An 18,100-nucleotide genomic window follows, 5' to 3' on the forward strand; every position below is an offset into this window, starting at 1 on the left:
AGCTCTCTCCAATGTGTAAAAGCCTCTCCAATATTTACTCTAGTCTGGTCTCTTGTTCGGTCACTCTCTCTTTATTCTTTATTTGATTCCTAGCTTCATCCGTCAACGTGCTTTTCCTCTTAGCCTGCATCAAGCAGTACAGAGACGAGCTTACTCCTGATATTTACAGTCTCGGCTAACTTCGAGGACTTGTAAACTAGTGTCGTAAAGCAGTACGTACCTCTCACGAGATGCGCACGAGCCGCGGTCAGAAAGTTACATAGTGGAGTATTGAGGCAGCGAGCCGCTGTGCGTACGTTGGAGAGATAACATTCTCCCTGTTGAACGTGTTTTTCCTTTAAGCCTGTGTTTTTTGTTGCAGGTTTTTCTGTTCTTTTTCTCTCTCAGGATGTAAAACAACATTTAAAAAAATAAAAAATAAAAATTTCAACGGTCTGTGTGGCCAGCACTGATTTATTTTAGGAGCTGCTTTTCTAAATGACATCTTCAGCGATGTGGAAACGGCCGAGTCGACAGCACTACATTTTAAATTATGGTTCCGTGGGTAAACATGATGGCGAGATATTTCTATCTGCAGCTGACAGGTAGCTGGTTCCTTTACAGGTGGGACGACACGCTGTGTGTTTTCAGATAAACATCAGGTCACTCTCTCATAAGATGAGGCATCGCAGGATCTCCTGCTGATATGAAACCTTTAATCTGAGCAGAGGGCAAAAAAAATGTAATTTACACTGACTGAAAATATTGACTGCTGATATCTGTTGAGTTGAGGGAGGAAGGAGTCACAGAAGGAGGAGTCCCAGGAGGAGGAGTCACAGGAGGAGGAGTCACCGGAGGAGGAGGAGTCACAGGAGAAAGAGTCATAGGAGGAGGAGTCACAGGAGGAGGAGGGGTCACCACAGGAGGAGGAGTCACAGAAGGAGGAGTCACAAGAGGAGGAGTCACAGGAGGAGGAGGAGTCACAGGAGAAGGTGGACGAGGAGGAGGAGGACTGGTTTATCAGCTCAACAGATTCTGGAGAGGAAAGGCAGGTGGAGTCTGAGACGTGCAGGAGGACCCACCAGAGTTAAGAGATACTGTATCTCCAAATGATTTGCAACACAAGAACTACAAAATAAATCAGGAACAGATATCTCAAGACTTTAACAATACACACAAGAAGAGAGAAACTTTACAAAATAAAAACAGGACACATTAAAAACTAAACTGGGAAGATTAACAATCGGATAGATAATTACAAAACAAGAAATAAACCGACTAATGAAGAGTAAACCACGACATAAAGTACAACCATGGGGGCAGAAATGATAAATGAATCCTTTTCAGTCAAACCGACTTCCTGTTAGTCTCTGCATGATAACAAAGAGCTGTTTGTACAAACATAAAGCCGACTTCAGCCCCGAGTGTAAACACTGATCTGCATCCAGGAGACACACCGGGACAGGAATCCAATCACAGCTCAGAGGAGATATAGTGAGAGAATAAAAAACCATCAGACTGTCATAGCAAAGAAAATACTGCAGCACAACGGGTTGTTTAATTTCAACATTTTGCATTCAGTCCAGCAGCTGAGGTAACACCTGCAGTCATCCATATTTGTTTCCTGCTCCGCCGGGAAATTGGAGCTAAATTACACCTCCAGCTGAAAATGAAGAAATTGGATTTTTCTGTTGCACACGTTTGTGTGATAAAAATGTTGGTGCCTGTTTCACAGGTCGGGTTGGTCTGACTTTGTACAGACTGATGCATGAGAGAAGATCGGTTTTACTGTCAACAAACCTGCAGACCTGAACCAGACCTCCTGATAGACGAGAGTCCATTACACCCTTGTAAATACTGAAACAATCTTTAACACCATCAGAATCCTTAAAGCAGAGCTGTCATCCTCTCTTTCAGCTTTAATGATGTCAGTCTGGGTCACCTGTTGAGCAGCGGTTTGAAGCTGTGTAGCTCAAAAATCTCCTTATTCATCTGATCCTGCCGTCAGTAAAATCCCTCATTTCATCCTCTATCTGAAATGCCTCATTTCAACTGCTATCTCTTTAAGACCCCGCCTCCCCAGGTGCCCACTCTCCTCTGATTGGCCAGCTCTGTTTGCAGACAGGATCATATTTGAGTGAGCTTCATGTGTGGGCGTGTCCTTGAGAGATCTGCCTTTATTGGTATGAAAAGCCTCTTTAAATCAGCTATAGCATCAAAGAACAATTAACGTAAATCTTCTTAAAGATTCTGTAAAGCAACAATTTGTAAGAACTGCACTATCGTAAGACACACAGAGTGCTGTTAACTCCTCCCCCTTCAACAAGGAGGATGGAGAAGTCAACAAAGACGTTGTGTATCAACCAGTACAGAGACGGGCTAACTGTGCTTTGTAGCTGAAGGCTGCTGTGTGAACTAGCGCCGTAAAGACGTACGCACTTCTCACCAGATGACCTCGGCCCGCTGACAAAGTTGCATAGTGCTGAAAACAGGCGAGCGGGGCGCTCTGTGGACATGAGAGAGATGCCATCCTCCCTGTTGGGAGAAGAAGTTACAATTGTTGCTTTAAATGAACAGCACTTATCTATCATTTTGTGTTCCTCAAGGCTCAGTCCTCGGTATGCTTCTTTTTTCCATCTATAAGCAAAGATTATGTAGTTCAAAATATTTAACTTCCAATTCCAATGACCTGATCTGTCTCTCGACCCCTCTCTACATGCCTGTTAAGAAAATATGACTCTTTATGCTTTACAATCAAACAAAACAAGACAGAGATCCTCCTGTTTTTCCACCAACAGCACACAGCCTTCAAAACATTATCGTATTCCGACTTTATGCAAATGTTTGAAACACGGGGCCCACTTCTTCCAGCTCCAAACCCTGTCCTAGATCAGGACTCTGTTATCACCTTTATGTTTATTAAAGTCGCTTGTTTCCTAAAGACGTAATCAGTGAGACTCCCTGCTGCAGCCAGACTCCTTTGCAGACGTTATGACAGCTGTACGAGCATCTTCTGTTTGCATCATTAGTTCAGAATCTAGGTCTTCTGATTAGCATGCTAACCCGGTCTGTCCTTCTCGTTGTGCGAAGTAATGCAGCCACAGATTTAGGAAATCTCTCTTTAAACACCTCTTTGAAGCACACAGCGTGATGGAGTGTGTGTGTGTGTGTGTGTGTGTGTGTGCGGCGTCCTGAAGGGTATTGCAATGTTAAGTGATATTAGATGGCGGCTGCCTGTTGATGCATTCGATTCGGTTGATTTGACTGCTATAATGACGGTGCTCATCCCGAGGAGGGGAGCTGCTCTTGACAGGAGAACGATATGGCTGTTTGGAGGGTCGACACTCTTGGCTTTGATTGAGCGCTGTAATCACGCTCACACTGAAGGAAACATCTCTGCTGCTTCCAAACAAACAGACAGTAACTGACGGGCTGCTGTGTCGAATGTTTGTTTCCGTCTGTGCTTAACGAGAACTGATTGAATGCATAATTCAGCTCGTGTCTCACACCCTGGGGGGTCCTCTCAGGTTTCAGTGCGAGGTTTCCTCAGGATGCTTGTCCCTGTAATTGCTGCTACACTCTGAAAATATTGTGCTGTTGAGCAAATTACTGTCAATACCAATAAAGAGTAACTGAGATGCTTAAGGACATGGAAATCATTTGGGAATACAAACGGAGCTGAAAGCCATGAATGTCAAAGTAAGACGCTTTGAGTTTCTAAATGACCCCGACCTGACGGAGCAGATATTTTTAGCCTGCAGATGTGGAAACAGGATCTTTCAGGCTGTGTGAGACTCTCCCAGCAGGGGACCTTTTTCGATTTGTCCCAGAAGTGGATGCTGCAGATCTCCTCGGCCTGATTAGATGTGTTGTTAGACTTCACACAGGAGTCCTGCGTCAGCTGAAGAGGATACACGTGTGCAGAATCACTCTGCTGTTCTGTTGTGTCTTCGTTTGCTTATTAAGATGGAATCACTTTTATGAGCAACACGGCCACAGAGGTTAAAATCCTGCATGGTAACATTCAATGATCAGAGTTTCAGCTCTAAAAAAAATACTGAATGTATTTAAACTCTATTCATTTCTATTTTTAAAAACATTTTAAAGCAGTTTGTGTTTTTGTGTCCAGTAGTGACATAACTTTCCTGATATCAATACAAAGCCCATCCATCATAAAAAGTCACATGGTGTGCACACCATGAATTACATCAACTGTGATGTTACTGGCAGCTGCTGGTTCGTTTGAGCCGAAATGTTGAGCAGCTCTGAGTGTGTGTCAACTTTTAAAGACAGGGTTACTCATTTCCTCCACTTTTGAAGATGTTGGTTGAACTTGTCTTTAGGTCCTGACAGAAATTAATAACTCATGTTCTCTGAAAAAGGAACAAAGAAAATCCGTCATCTGTATCAGTTGTAAGCCTGAAAAAACTTTGACCAATGTCTGCCACGAGGTACCAATCTGATGAATCAATCAGACATCGCCATGTCCCCCTGCTCGCGCTCTACCTCTTACCTACCTCTAGTCCACACTCCAAGCGCATCAGCAATGACGGAGTTTTTACTGTGAGTTTACTTACCGCTGAATAAGACATGAGACGACATAGTTTTTACACAATGTGTTGAGCTGATGTCCACTTCTGGAGCAAGAGCAATTGTGCATGTAAGTGAGGGGGCGTGGCTTTTGAGGGAGCACAGAGGGGAGGGGGTGGGTGCAGACGGTGCACTGAGGGAATGCTACTTTCATCATGCTAGTTTTCAAAAACTACCAACCCTGCCTTTAAATCCTACTACCTTCTTAAAGTATGGATGATAAGCATTCTTCCTTCTTCACATTTTTTGTAAATGGCGGCCATATGGTAAATTTTGTAAATGCATATAATCGGATGCTACCCAGAGGACCAATCACAGGGTGTGCAGTCTGCGTTGTTTTGACAAGTAGTTTCATGTTTGACTAGGTGCCATCAGGCTGCGTATGTTGAGTTCCATCCTCATGTCTGACACTATTTCTGTTACTTTGGACGTCATGCTCCTCTAGTTAAGATGAAACTTACATCTCCATGGTAACCAAACTTTGACAAAGGGGCTGTTGAGCCCTTTAAGGGTAACCTGAGTGTCTACTGACCCACAAAATGTGAAAAAAACCCATTAATTATAAATAAAGTCATTTGTTTGTGGTCTGCATAAGTCTTACCTGCAATTCACATATACTCCGTGCGCGCCGCGGTCCGTCAACGCCACGGTTTTGCTCCGTTGGACGGCTCGCGCCCATTCACACTGGATCCGTTTCTGGGACGTCAGCGCAGCGGAGCGCACCCATGACACATCACAGGAGAACTACAAGATCCCGCGGGAATAAAGAGAAAAACATGCAAACAACATGTTGCTTTGTCTTTCTGAGGATGCATTGTTGTTAATTTGGTTCCTGTTTTGACTTCATATTGATAAAGTGATGAAAAATAAGATCGCGATTCCATATATTGTGTTTTATTTTGAAATTGACCGGATGCTCTATGCATTTCCTTTTCTGACTTCCTGTCCGGGCTGTCATATTCTGTCCAGCTTGACGCGAACTTGCAGCGTACTCCGGCGAAAATAGACTCGCTGCGTATTTGAAACGGAGCATAGCGCAGTGCCGTCGGTGCCAACGTAGTGCGCGGCGCTGACGGACCGTGGCGCGCACGGAGTATGTGTGAATTGGGCTTTACAACAAAGAAAAATGCAATTTCAAATGTGCTCTCCTTGTGATGTCACAGTGGGATTCTGGTAAAATCCCCTCCCCTCCCCTGGTATCTCCACCCATGGACTCCACCTCCAGCGTAGAACAAAACTTTTGAGCAGGTCCGCCGTATTTATTCTCTCTACAGAAGAGTGATGTCTCCTGGGAAAACTCAGAGAGGGGTCATTGCATTTAAAGAGACACACACACCAAAACGGAGCGTTCTGAGAGAGCTGGTTTAAACAGGGTCACAAACCTCCTCTGGCGCTTGATTCATGTTATATTTTGACCAAAACACAGCACAGATGTTTCATTTAGACCACAGAAGACTGTTTGAAAAGGTGCAAAAGAGGGATAATATGTACTCTTTAAAGGTTTATTGAACTAGCTTCTCTGATTATTTATTTCCACTTTGTCAAAGAGATTTGTTTACAGAGATTCCGGACTTTTGATAATTATGGTTTCTAGACTTTCAGAGACTTTAACGACAGATTAATATAGAAACAACAGGTAGTCATCAGCATACAGGTTTATTAAAACTCTCTAAACAAGAGTCCAACACAAACTGAAAGTCACAACACACACTGAGAACAGGGTTACATTCACACACATTGAGCTGCTCCTTTAGTTCACCATGTTGTTCATCTCAACATCTGCTGCTGCTTACATTACAAAGAGGACTTTGACATCCTCAGGGGCGTGTCCAGACCTTTTTGCCCACCTCGGGCTCTGACTCATGCAGGGGGGGGGGGCCGGATGTTTGAGGGCACACACACGCAAATGACTTCAATATTTAACCCTTTCTATCCCCACTAATGACGTGAACAAGTCACACAATCTGGAAACATAAATCCGCTTGGCTAGATTCTTTAGGGACCCAAAAACAGAGATGTAACAATTTAAAGTACTTAGAAGAATGCATGCAAACTCTTGGAGGCTGTCTAACTTGCAAAAAAAAACCATTTATCGGTAATCAAGACCATCTCAAGTCGGATAGTGTGCACGAGTCATTGCTCAGAAATTTTTTATGGAAAAATGCAAAGTATTTTTTTACAAGTGAAAGTACATTAACTTGCAGGGAGAATTTGCAGCAGCCTGTTCAAAACAGCCAGAACAGTTGATTTCAAATTAAGTCCGGCCTGTGATTAGCCAAAGAGCGAATCATAGATTTAGATTTTGGGGTGGCCAATCAGATTTTGAGGGGGCCCTAGCCACTCCTCTGGACACGCCCCTGAACATCCTCAAACTTTAATTTGTGTGTTGAATGGTGAATCACCAGTGATGTCACTCCGCCAGTATCCAATCACCTCGTCTTGTTTGCTAACAGACTGGCGTCACAGCTGCCGTCCTTTTTTACACAAAGTATATAAACAGTAAAATATCTCAAGGCCAGACATGCTTATTGATAGAAAACATCTCGTCTTTTCACACAAATGGAATCAGCATGCCTAAAACAAAGACTCTGTGATCGTACTCATTATCTTCAGACATCTATTCATTATAATTCATCTTTTATTTTCATTATTCTTTCATATTTTGGAGTTCTTTCATCCCGTCAGAAAAACCTCAGAGCTCCTAGCCTGGGTTGTCCTTGAACGTCCGTTGAATAAAATGTGGTTTTTTTTAATTGTTTTTTAATTGTTTTGTAAGAAATTATTGAACTCTTTTTTTTTTTCTTGAAAATGACACATCCACCGTTTGAAAAGGTGAAACTACTGCTACAAAAAAACGTCAATAGCACCAAATTAAATCAAAGGATGGACGTGTGGGCGGGTTCAATCTGAAAATACGCTCACATGACGTCTGAACATTGTTTTCAAAGGTACACCATCTAGAAGACCAAACTAATGACAAAGTACAAACATCAGGCTGCCGGGTCAGGCTTCAAGCAGGTTACAGAACGCCATGAATCCTCCAGTCTTCTAAACCTCACAGCCGCAGATCTTCAGGCTCGCCATGTGCAGCCGGAGAGTCGGCCTCAGAGTCTGAGAGAGTCCAGCACCTTCTCCCTCTGTCCAATGTTCTTTTTTTATACATTGCATCAGTGTTGGACATGAATGGTCACATTTAAAGGCCAAACTCGCTGCAACTGCCCAAAAGATTGTCACAAGAAGAAACGAGCCGCCAATTCAGAGAAAATTAAAAAACACATAAATACTCATCTGAAACAAAAGTAAGACGTGGAATGTGCTGCGGATGAAGAATAGTATCTGAAAGACACTGATGGTGCAAAGACATGAACAGAAAACAAAGAAACAAATACAAAGACAACAACGGAAATCCTCGAGGCCTGTAGGGGGCGCTAAGTGGGACAGAGAGAGAGCACGGAGGCTTTCTATGACCTGACCAAAAAACAAAAAGACGACATCAGAGAATTGTGTTTTAAAAGGGAACAACCCAACTTTCCTCTTTCGTTTAAAAAAGTAACTCCATCCACACGCTCTGTTCTCAAAATCATCTTCGTCCACATGTAAACGCAGAAACACAAAAATGCTCTGTCATGGCTGTTGTGACCATACCAACAAAGATGTCCTCTCCATTCCTCTGCAATGACCATTTCATTTTCAAAGTCGTCCAATCAACCTGAAGTCCTACCACGTTGGCGGCCGGGTTTGTGTCGTTGTGCATATGAAGCAGCTGTAACCTCCGTTGTCCAATCAGGCGTCTCTGCTCGTCATCATAGTGGGAGAGTAACATCGGTTAGCGTCAGCGCTAGTTACGTCAGCCATCGCACTAATCTCATGAAAACTAGTGACAGCGTCGCACGATGACGTCACACGGAGGAGAAACCGGCGCACAGCGGGACGTTACAAGAACAGAACTCTGTTCTCCCTGTCTACACAGAAACACCTTAAACAGAGTTTCTGAACATCTTCACCCTGGAAGGAGTTTTACTGAAGGAGAGTTTACAGAGACCTGAAATGTTGCAGAGAGAAAGATACGTTTAAAAAAAAAAAAGTCTACATGAGGATGAGTCCTTAAGTATTTTATCCACATCCCATTAGCGCCCCCTATAGGCTTGGATACCTCCACTGCAGGTTTGTTGTTTTGTGTGTTTGTTTCTTTTCTTCAGCTCGTTCGCTCGTTGTGTTTGTTCTGTATGATTTTTAATCAGCTTCATTTCTAATCGTGCTGCCTGTTCCTCATCATAGAATCCTCCGGGCTGTCATAGTGGGATTACCTTTAGTTAGCCGACACCGACCGGCTCTGTCAACAACCTACACACACACACACACACACACACACACACACACACACACACACACACACACACACACACACACACACACACACAGACACAACCTACATACACACACACACACACACACAACCTACACACACACACACACACACACACACATACATTGTTAAAGAAGCTGCCGATGGGTTGCATGAGTGACGTCATCGTTGCGTCTGATTTGAATAAAAATGGATGAAAATCATTTGAACAGAGACAAACTGCCTCAGTGAAGGCTGCAGCAGATTTAACAGATCCTTACTACAATAAATAAATGTAACGGTAAAGACGGACACATGCACACAGATGCTCGTTTAGCTGACTTACAGAAAAATAAAATGTATAACCTTCCACATTTGTTTTTGTCATGTCACTCCGTTCTGCTTTTTTATCTCCTGTTTTTCATGTTTCTGTGCAAAATAAATATTCTGTTTTCCTTTTTCTGCAGCTGGGTCGGGTTAGAGATAAACGCAGCGTGCACCTTCCCAATAATGTCACAGCAATGGCAAACAGACCCAGTAACCACGGCAACCAAATAAACCATAATTTCTACAAAAATCATGGAAGAGGCTACAAAGTGCTCTGGGAATAAAGCAACAGAAGAAGAAGCTTCAAATCTTTGGTGTTTTTTCGTCTCATCAGGATGTTGTTAAATTAAATAAATTGATGAATTAAGGATCATTAATACATCTGACCCTCTTTTCCAGGCTCAGGCCTCCTGATTGGTGGATTTGTGGGGCTGCAGTGTGTCGACAGATATTTGTAGCGCTGTTCCTCGTTCACTCCTAATGTGCTCATAAACTTCAGGTCTGACCTCTCTTAATGAGGATTAATGCACGATCTCTCTCCCTCCTCCACATGCACACCTCACACCTGTTACTGATGTGGAGCTTTATGTCCACATCCTGTAGGAACAGGGGTCAAAGGTCATTCAGAGGGTAACTGTGGGATTCTGGGTAAGTCCCAAAGGAAACTCAGAAAGTGCCTAAGTTTGTGTTGTAGTCCTCATCAAAGCTCTCACACAGTCGCTAATGTTTCAGTCAGAGTCTGACTCACTAAACATGACGTTGCATTTGCACCACTTAACCTTTTCAAATCCATCATAGGTCAGCGTCTGATTCACAAACACACACAAAGGGTTAAATGCTCCCCTAACTGAGCTGCAGAGCAAACAGCCTCTCTGTGCGTTGCTGTCATCCGAGCTACATGCTTAGACCTTCAGATGCAGCAGATCACTTCTTAGTGTCGCCGGCCTTCAGTAAGAAATCACCTCAAAGTCTTTCAGAGTGGAGATTTGGATTGGGCGGATAAGAGTAAGATAAGATAAGATAAGATAAGAGTTTAGTGTTCATTAAAAGAGAAAGAGGAGACGGATGAATACGACCGGTAGGAAAGTGGAGAACGGCTGAATGTGTGAAACTGGAGACAGTCCTTGTAATGAATCAGTGCTTCTCTACAACATTGGTTTTATGTATAAGACTGTGTTGCTATGACAACCAGAACATAATGAAGAGCAAGAGGACTTTTGAATTGAGACAAGTCCTTGAGTTTAACAAACTCACTGATATCCTCTGAAGCACACATTACTGCACCGTTTGTCCTCACTTCCTGTTGTGGTTTACAGTGTGAAGAGTACAGCGTGCTGATTGGCTGAATGATTGCTGTGACATTTCATGGGATTTATTTCAAATCCTTTAACAGATGAACAGTATATACACTTCCTCAGACATTTGAAATGAAAGTCTATCAGGAAATGTTCATCGTCAGTCGGTCGTCTCTCGGGTGTCTCACGTGTTTTTCCTCTCGGCGCTGGCGTCCAGTATTTTTCTCATCACAATTTCATCAGAACAAAACAAAGGAACAAAGAGAGGAATGATGGAGATGATGAGTCGTGCTTCTGTCCACTGGAATGTAAACGAGTCCGTCACTTGTAGGGGGAAGGGGGACTCGCTGGTTTGGTCAGGGTGTGTGGGGGGGTCTTCTCGGGGTCCACTAGTCATACGGGCCCTTCAGTCAGACCCTCCAGGGGGAGGCTGGTGGCGTTGTCGGTAGGCTGCGGGTCATCCTGGTGGTGGGGGGGCGTGTGGGGGCCGGCGGGCAGACTGGCGTAAGGCAGGTGGCAGTCCGAGTGCAGGAAGGGGGGGTAGTGCTGCCGATAACAGACGTACGCAAACAACAGGCCGATCACTCCCCCGACGACGGCGTCTGAAAAACACAGGGACGCTTTTGAATAAAGTTATTTTAGATTCTGAGGAGGCGGAGAAACAACACCTGAACGTCTCTTTATCAGAGCCTCATTAACGCCACGATAAATACGGACCAGCAAACACACACACACACACACACACACACACACACACACAACCACACACACACACACACACACACACACACACACACAACCACACACACACAAACGCACAGACATAAAAAATAATAATAATAATAAAAAGTCAAGCTTTGTCAGGTTTGTCATCGAGAGGAGAAAACTATTTTTAAAGGCCCCATATTATTTAAAATCCTCTTCACCATGTTTCTCTAACTCTAATATGTGTCTTTATATATATATACATATATGTATATATGTATATATTTGTGTGTACCTGCACCTCTTTTCAGAAAATGTGTGCTCAAACAGGCTGTTTGGAGATTTTCCCTTCATGACATCACAAAGGGCAGCAACCCCTCCACCAGGTGGGTGACACTCCCACAGCTAGGTGTTTGTTCTGCCCTCTGAGTCTGCCTTCTCACTGTAAACAATAGGACATGGAGCGAGAAAGCACGAGACACCCAAGCCCTTCCAGAGAGGGGGCGTGGTCAGACACAGCTCATTTACATATTTAAAGGTACAGACACAGAAACAGACTGTTCTGAGCAGGGCTGAAATAGAGGGGTTTATAGGCATGATCAAATACAGGATCAGAGTGGATTTAGAACAAGAAACTTCACACACATGTTTTGAGGAGCTCTGAGACTTATTTACACTGAAGAGGAGGAGGATATGTGACCTTTAAAAGGAGGTCAGATTGATCATTTCTGATGCATCCATCCAGGAAATCTAAACACTGATTGGCTTTGTGACACAGAATCAAGTATGTGATTCACTCGAGTGTTGTCTGATGTAGAACAGAAAGTTAGCTGCTCTAAAATGCAAATATGTGTTTAAAGTCAGATCACAGCTGATGGGAGTCAGGATGTCATAATGGAGTCGTTTTTCCGTTTTTGGTCGATACTACAAGCTGAAACCAAAACATTTCTCATACTACAATGGAGACCCCCCAAGTGCAGATTCTACAGTTTTGCAGACTCTGTAAATAGAGACGAGCTAAACGATGGTGCTCCATTAAGCAGAGTGATTGATGTTTTAATAAAAGTGTGATGGTGTCTCGGCGCTCGTTGATCACAGCCGGTTTTAAAGGTGATAAAATAAACTGAGAAGGATCAATCTGCTCTGAGATCTCACTGAGGCTGTCTTCCCTCTGGTCATCCCATCTGCCATCAAACTGAATGCTCTCTTATTACCCCTGCCCCCCTTCAAGCTACAATACATCACACTGCTACGGTGAATATTAAGCCATATTACTGCGTATAGATCACAATGACACGGCCGGCTGCCGGCTGAAGCAGCTGAAGGATTTCTTAATGTCAGAGAAATCATATTTCTCCATGCATCTCACCAAACTCTTTATTTCCTTCAGCTGAAATATCAGAAAACATTGATTTCCACCGTTCAGAAACCACGCGACGCACAGGCCCTGTGAGTGTTTCATCGACTCCTGTCAGACGAGTTTAATAGACTCTGACCTGAAGTAATGTATTCGTTTTGTGGCCTTAATGAGACGCTGACTGTTAGCCCGGTCTTTCCCCCTCAGGACACGGCACACCTCCAGAGCACAAAGAGAAGCAGGGACTATTAGTATCCATCACATGTGGTTCAGCGGCCGAGCTAATGGAGCTCCCAGCTGGTGTTTACTCTGAGAGCAGACCGAGGAGCCCTGAGTGTTAACGGGCTGAGCCACTGCTGCTTCAACTGTGTGCCGACCAAAAGTAACCAAAATATTCTCCTCAGGAGAGTTTCACTTCTGGAAGGTTTGTGCAGTTAAACACAACCTGCAAATATTCTCTAGATATGTCACAAAACCAAACTGGTTCACCTTAATCTCCATCCTCCTCCATCAACTGTGTCCTGCTGGGTCCAGATTCTTGGTACCAGATACTGGTCTGATGACCTGTTAGCTAGGATCAGTACCAGGTCCCAGTTTGATGACTTGTTAGTTAGGACCAGTACCAGATCCCAATATGATGACCTGTTAGCTAGGACCAGTAACAGGTCCCAGTTTGATGACCTGTTAGGATCAGTACCAGGTACATGAGGATTAACATAAAGTCTGAGTTCAGGATTTCTCAGGTCTTCCAGGAACAACTCCTAAAATGAAAGATTTTTAAATGGAATTTGGTTTGACCATTTCTGATGCAGAGACAAATCTGCATAAAGAGAATTACAATTTTTAATTTGAGAGAATTCACAAAGTGGAGTGATTCATTTTGCATAACTGGAGGTTCTCAGCATGAATTATAACCGGGCGATGCAAATTCCTTCCTCTTGTTGGGAACTCGTTGCATTAAACATTTGCTTTCAGTTCTGGTCCAAACACAACGTTAAAGAGCAGTATGTAACTCTGACACCTAGTGTTTAAAATGGGTACTGCAGTCTAAATTCTAAACATCATAGAGAGCTGTGCGGTTAAACCAACCCAGTCTCATGTCAAAATGTGTAATACCTACGTTGGTCCACAATGCAAAACGTAATAGTTTCACAATAAGGGCTCTAAAATTGTGACATGTCTACGTTTCCTTTTGCCTATTCTTTTGTATAGGCATACCTCAGGTCACGTGACTGCCCAGTTTTCCCCTGGCAAAAAAAAAAAACATGGCGGACATCCCTTCTATTTTCGGTGGAACATTTTTTATAGCTATGGACGCTATTAACAACGAACCGGAGGGAAGTGGACTTTTGGTTCGCGGCTCTTAAAACGGGTTACATCAGACCCTAGACATCAAACTAAACTCCTATGCAATAAATAATGATTTCTGTTACATTTTTATGGATGGCTTTCATTACAACCAAATTGAATAAAACAATTGGAACAGATCGATGCATATTAGCAACATTAGAAACTATAAAATGTAACAATACATAAAGACAATACTGTACAGTTTGTGTGATTTATATGATTTCATAATTTTATTTAACAAAATAAGCCTGATGGATTAGATTAATACCAGAAAAAGCAATCAATAAAGTAAACGGCCGGCGATAAGAACTACAAACGGGCGCATGACACTGACATCAAATAATGACGTATTGATAATCGTCACTTGTGAGCGACCTCTTTATTAGATCTTTCAGGGGGTATTTACTGATGTTTTTTAAGGTTGGTTGCAAAAACACATCTTAAATCTGTGTTAACCAAAGATCCCATTCCAGGAATCTAAGCAAAAACCCATTCAAAAAGCCCTTTATGCTATGGTCTGCCAGTGTGCTGCTGACATGCGCAACCGTGCAGTCACGCCCACTGTCGGTTTAAAGGCTGAGGGCGCGTTCACTATTGAAACACTTTTATCAAAACATCAAAAAAGGGTGTTAAAAAGTGTAAAAATGTTCCAAAAGACAGAGGATCATTCTCCACTATATGCTGTATGCTTTGTGAACAAGACTGATGTTAAAAACTCAAAAGACCTAATTTGACCATTTGAGGCCTAGCAGAGACATGAAGCCTTTTGACCTGTTCAACCCTGTTGCTCTATGAAAGACATTAAACTGAACAAATTAGATTAACGCTTCTAAAAGGAAAGAAGGATTAAAAAAAAGTACTAGGATGAATTAACATGGACAAGAGCATAAGAGATTTTTACTTTTAGCCATAATTCTAAACCAAGCACTTAAGGCTGTCCTCCAAGCCTATAGTTCCCCAGATTTCATGATATACTTATACCAAAACAAACAAACAAACAAACAAAATTAAAAAAATTAAAAATACATAATTTTATGTACTGGGCTTTGAAAGAGTTCTATGAAAGTATGACTGCAAGACCCCTTGCCTATGAAATGAAAATATTTAGGTTTTTGGCTTAGAGCTGAACGACATACATCGTTGGAAAGGTCTCATCCTGGAGAGTAACATATGTGAAGATGAGGTTTCAACATGACCCCTGTTTTGAAATAACTGTTTTAGAGAGGTCTTGGAACAAAGTATCATGTGAGGGTAGTCAGCTCACCAAAACAACAGGGGGAGCTGCTATATATGGTTAAAATACATTTTAACAAATGTATCAATTATTTTTTAAATATCTGATAACATAAATGTGTTAACCATCCAATTATACTCCCCTGTGTACACTCAATTAAATATATATTACTTCTTAGGTAAGGGAAGCACTGAGATTTCTCTAAAAGACTACAATTCCTCAGAGTCAAGTCATACAGCTTGATACTGAATGGCGCCATAATTGTAGTCTTTTCCCTTTCCAAATAAAGGTTGTAACTAGGATTATAAAAGGCTTACAAAAGATCAAGAATCGTAGAGAGCTTAATTTTTGGTGTAAATAAAATCTGGTCGTTAAAGGAGCTGTCTGTTTCAGTCACGCTGCTCCTCCTGAACATATGGCTCTTTAAAACTAATTAACACCATATGACAGAGCTGTCATCACATTACCTCCTACAGCCCACCCACACATAAATTCCCCTCCCCTCCGTCCCCTCCCGGTCTCTCACCAGTCCTTACTGAACAGCTACACTGGAGCTGAATGTGATGATGCATTCTGCAGCCTGAGAAGTGAGCAGCTCTGTGTTTGAGCCTCTTCTTTAGTGTGGTCATGCTGATTGAGTCTGAAATGTGATTACAGCGGTTCAACACGTGCTTCCCCTTGAGTGTTCCTTATTAATTATTCATATTATGATTATTAAACTGCCCCGAGCCGGGTGAGATTAAAACGTGTGCAACAGTCATCTCTGTCAGGCTGCACAAACACATCAAATGCTCAGAGAGTTTAATAAGCAGGATTTCTTTAAATGCACTAAAACCAGAGCAGTGTCCTCGTGTGTGTCTGTGTTCTCTGTGAGGCCGAACCTTGCCAGTGGTGTTTGTAGTCGCAGGTGCGGGACAGAGCGATCATCATGGCGCTGTAGAGAGGAAGCACCATGGCACACAGACGCCAGCTCCGCCCCCGTCCCTGATCCGTGAAACACTGCAGCTTTCCCGCCAGGTAGAAGGAGGTGAAGCCCAGACCAGAGAACGCAACTGACGGGAGGAGAAAGAGAGAGATGACTTTCACATATTCAGATAATTCATCAACATCTAAAACAACACTGACTCCAAACGCCCTTTTTAACTTTGAACTACAAACACGTGTTTTTTAATCTGGTAAATAAATAGTTGAGTCATCAGCATACAGTGAGATGAGTTACCAAAGGAAGTTCAGTATTAAAGATGTGTGGCCCTAGAGAAGCTCCCTGAGTCATCACAAAATTTAAATGTGCTTAAAAACCAAAATTATTAATTAATTATTATTTTTTTGTGGTTTTCCCATCATGTACAGGATAGCTTTGTTTAAATGTTTCTTTATTTCAAACTTTATTGAATCCTGCATCAGTCGACAAACAGAAGAGATAGAAGATGATCGCGTCCTTCATGTCAGCAAGCTTGCAATGAACTCTGGGTTAGTCCAACAGAAAAGTCTGCAGACATGCAGACTTAGAGAAAGTTTCACACGGTTACCGGGAACAAAGTGTGTGTTAGTGTGTGTGTGTGTGAGTGTGTGTGAGCGTCAATCCTTCACCCTGTCTTTGTCAACTGTTAGTATGGATTTTTCTGTCCTCTTCTCTTTTTGTTGGACTTTGTTTGTTTTTCTTTTTTGCCTTTTTGTCTCCATTTTAAATAAATAATTTTGTTGATCTGCTCTTTGTTCCGATACTTTGATTATTCCACATTGTGATGCCCTGTGGCGCCGCAGCTTTTACACATTTTGCCTCTTAATAGTTTCCATTAAAGAAAACATTTTCCTTCCGTCTTTAATGTATCCAGAGTAACGCTGACTGAGAAGAAACTGAGGCAGATCTCCGTTTTCTCCAGCAGCTCTCGTCTGCACACCGAGGTCACAGGAAAGCTGCGCTCTGAGCGAGAAACAGATGGAGCAGAGCTGCTGCTGGAGGCGTGTGCATGTGTGTATGTGTGTGTGTCTGTGTGTGCGTCAGCTGATGGAGGTCAGTGTGAGAGAAACAGCGGCGCTCTAATTGTCTGAATTACAGGTTCTGATGGAGCCGGTGCAGAGACCGGGTCATTAGTTTAGTGCTACAGAGGCCAAACAGCACCCATCAGCACCCATCAGCTGCCCATTAGTGAACACCCCACTAACCAGGAGAGGGTGCAAAGCATGCTGGGACATGTGTGTCGCCTGCAGAGAGAGGAAGGACGTCCAGCTGTCTCAGAGAAGTCGTGCTGTCAGGGAGCAGTCAGAAGCTAATTTAGGCTCAAATATTATCCGAGGGGGAAGATTAGAGATTTCATTAAATGATGATGATGGAAATAAGCAGAAATTATAGATTTAATGTTGTTCTCTGGATTTCTACTTTGAAAAGGAAACTCGTATGAGTCTACAAAATAAATCCACGGTGGGAATTAGTTTAAGTCCCGGATGTTTGCTTCTGTTTTGTTTTGCAGCTAACAAAGACGTGTGAGCTCATGTGGGCTTCATTTTGGAAACATGAGGAACAAGCGGGCTCAGGTTTGAAAGACGAGCTGCATGAGAGAGCCGTGAATAAACAGAGAATCTGCCAGCAGAGTCAGTCGAAGTGTTTCAGCACAGATTATTCTGTTGTTGAGCTCTGTACAATAAACACACTGCCTCAGAAAGAAGCACTGCGTCTGAATTAGACCCTGAGACGAGATGGTCCAACAGCATCCTAACAATACAACAACAGAAGAGTGAAAGTAGACTCTCTCACACCCATATCAGATAAATCATAACTACACATATCGGTGAGTAATGATTCTCTAAAAAAGAGAGTGAAGTTAAACTCCCTCTGGGTTTGTTGTTCTCAGCTCTGTGTTCACACTGAAGGGGCGGCGCTTCATTCAGCGATGCAACCCAAGCAGTAACCTCCGCTG

The 18,100-nt window shown here is 42.9% G+C and overlaps 1 protein-coding gene across 2 annotated transcripts in view; it reads right to left on the bottom strand.

Moving 5' to 3' along the window:
* Positions 1 to 618: 618 nt before the first annotated feature.
* The window catches only part of plpp4 (phospholipid phosphatase 4), a 56,468-nt gene continuing 38,986 nt past the window's right edge, over positions 619 to 18,100 (bottom strand). The window contains exons 6-7 of one of the 2 annotated variants that reach the window (XM_065959632.1): positions 16,064 to 16,234; positions 619 to 1,014 (exon numbers count right to left, since the gene is read on the bottom strand). In XM_065959632.1, coding sequence (XP_065815704.1) covers positions 695 to 1,014; positions 16,064 to 16,234 — 491 coding nt within the window. In that variant the 3' untranslated portion in view covers positions 619 to 694. Of the gene's footprint in view, positions 1,015 to 6,206; positions 11,139 to 16,063; positions 16,235 to 18,100 lie in introns of those variants that run through there. The other variant, XM_020638263.2, reaches the window with a different exon arrangement.

Source organism: Labrus bergylta, chromosome 10 (genome assembly GCF_963930695.1).
Source record: "Labrus bergylta chromosome 10, fLabBer1.1, whole genome shotgun sequence".
NCBI classification, from domain to species: domain Eukaryota; kingdom Metazoa; phylum Chordata; class Actinopteri; order Labriformes; family Labridae; genus Labrus; species Labrus bergylta.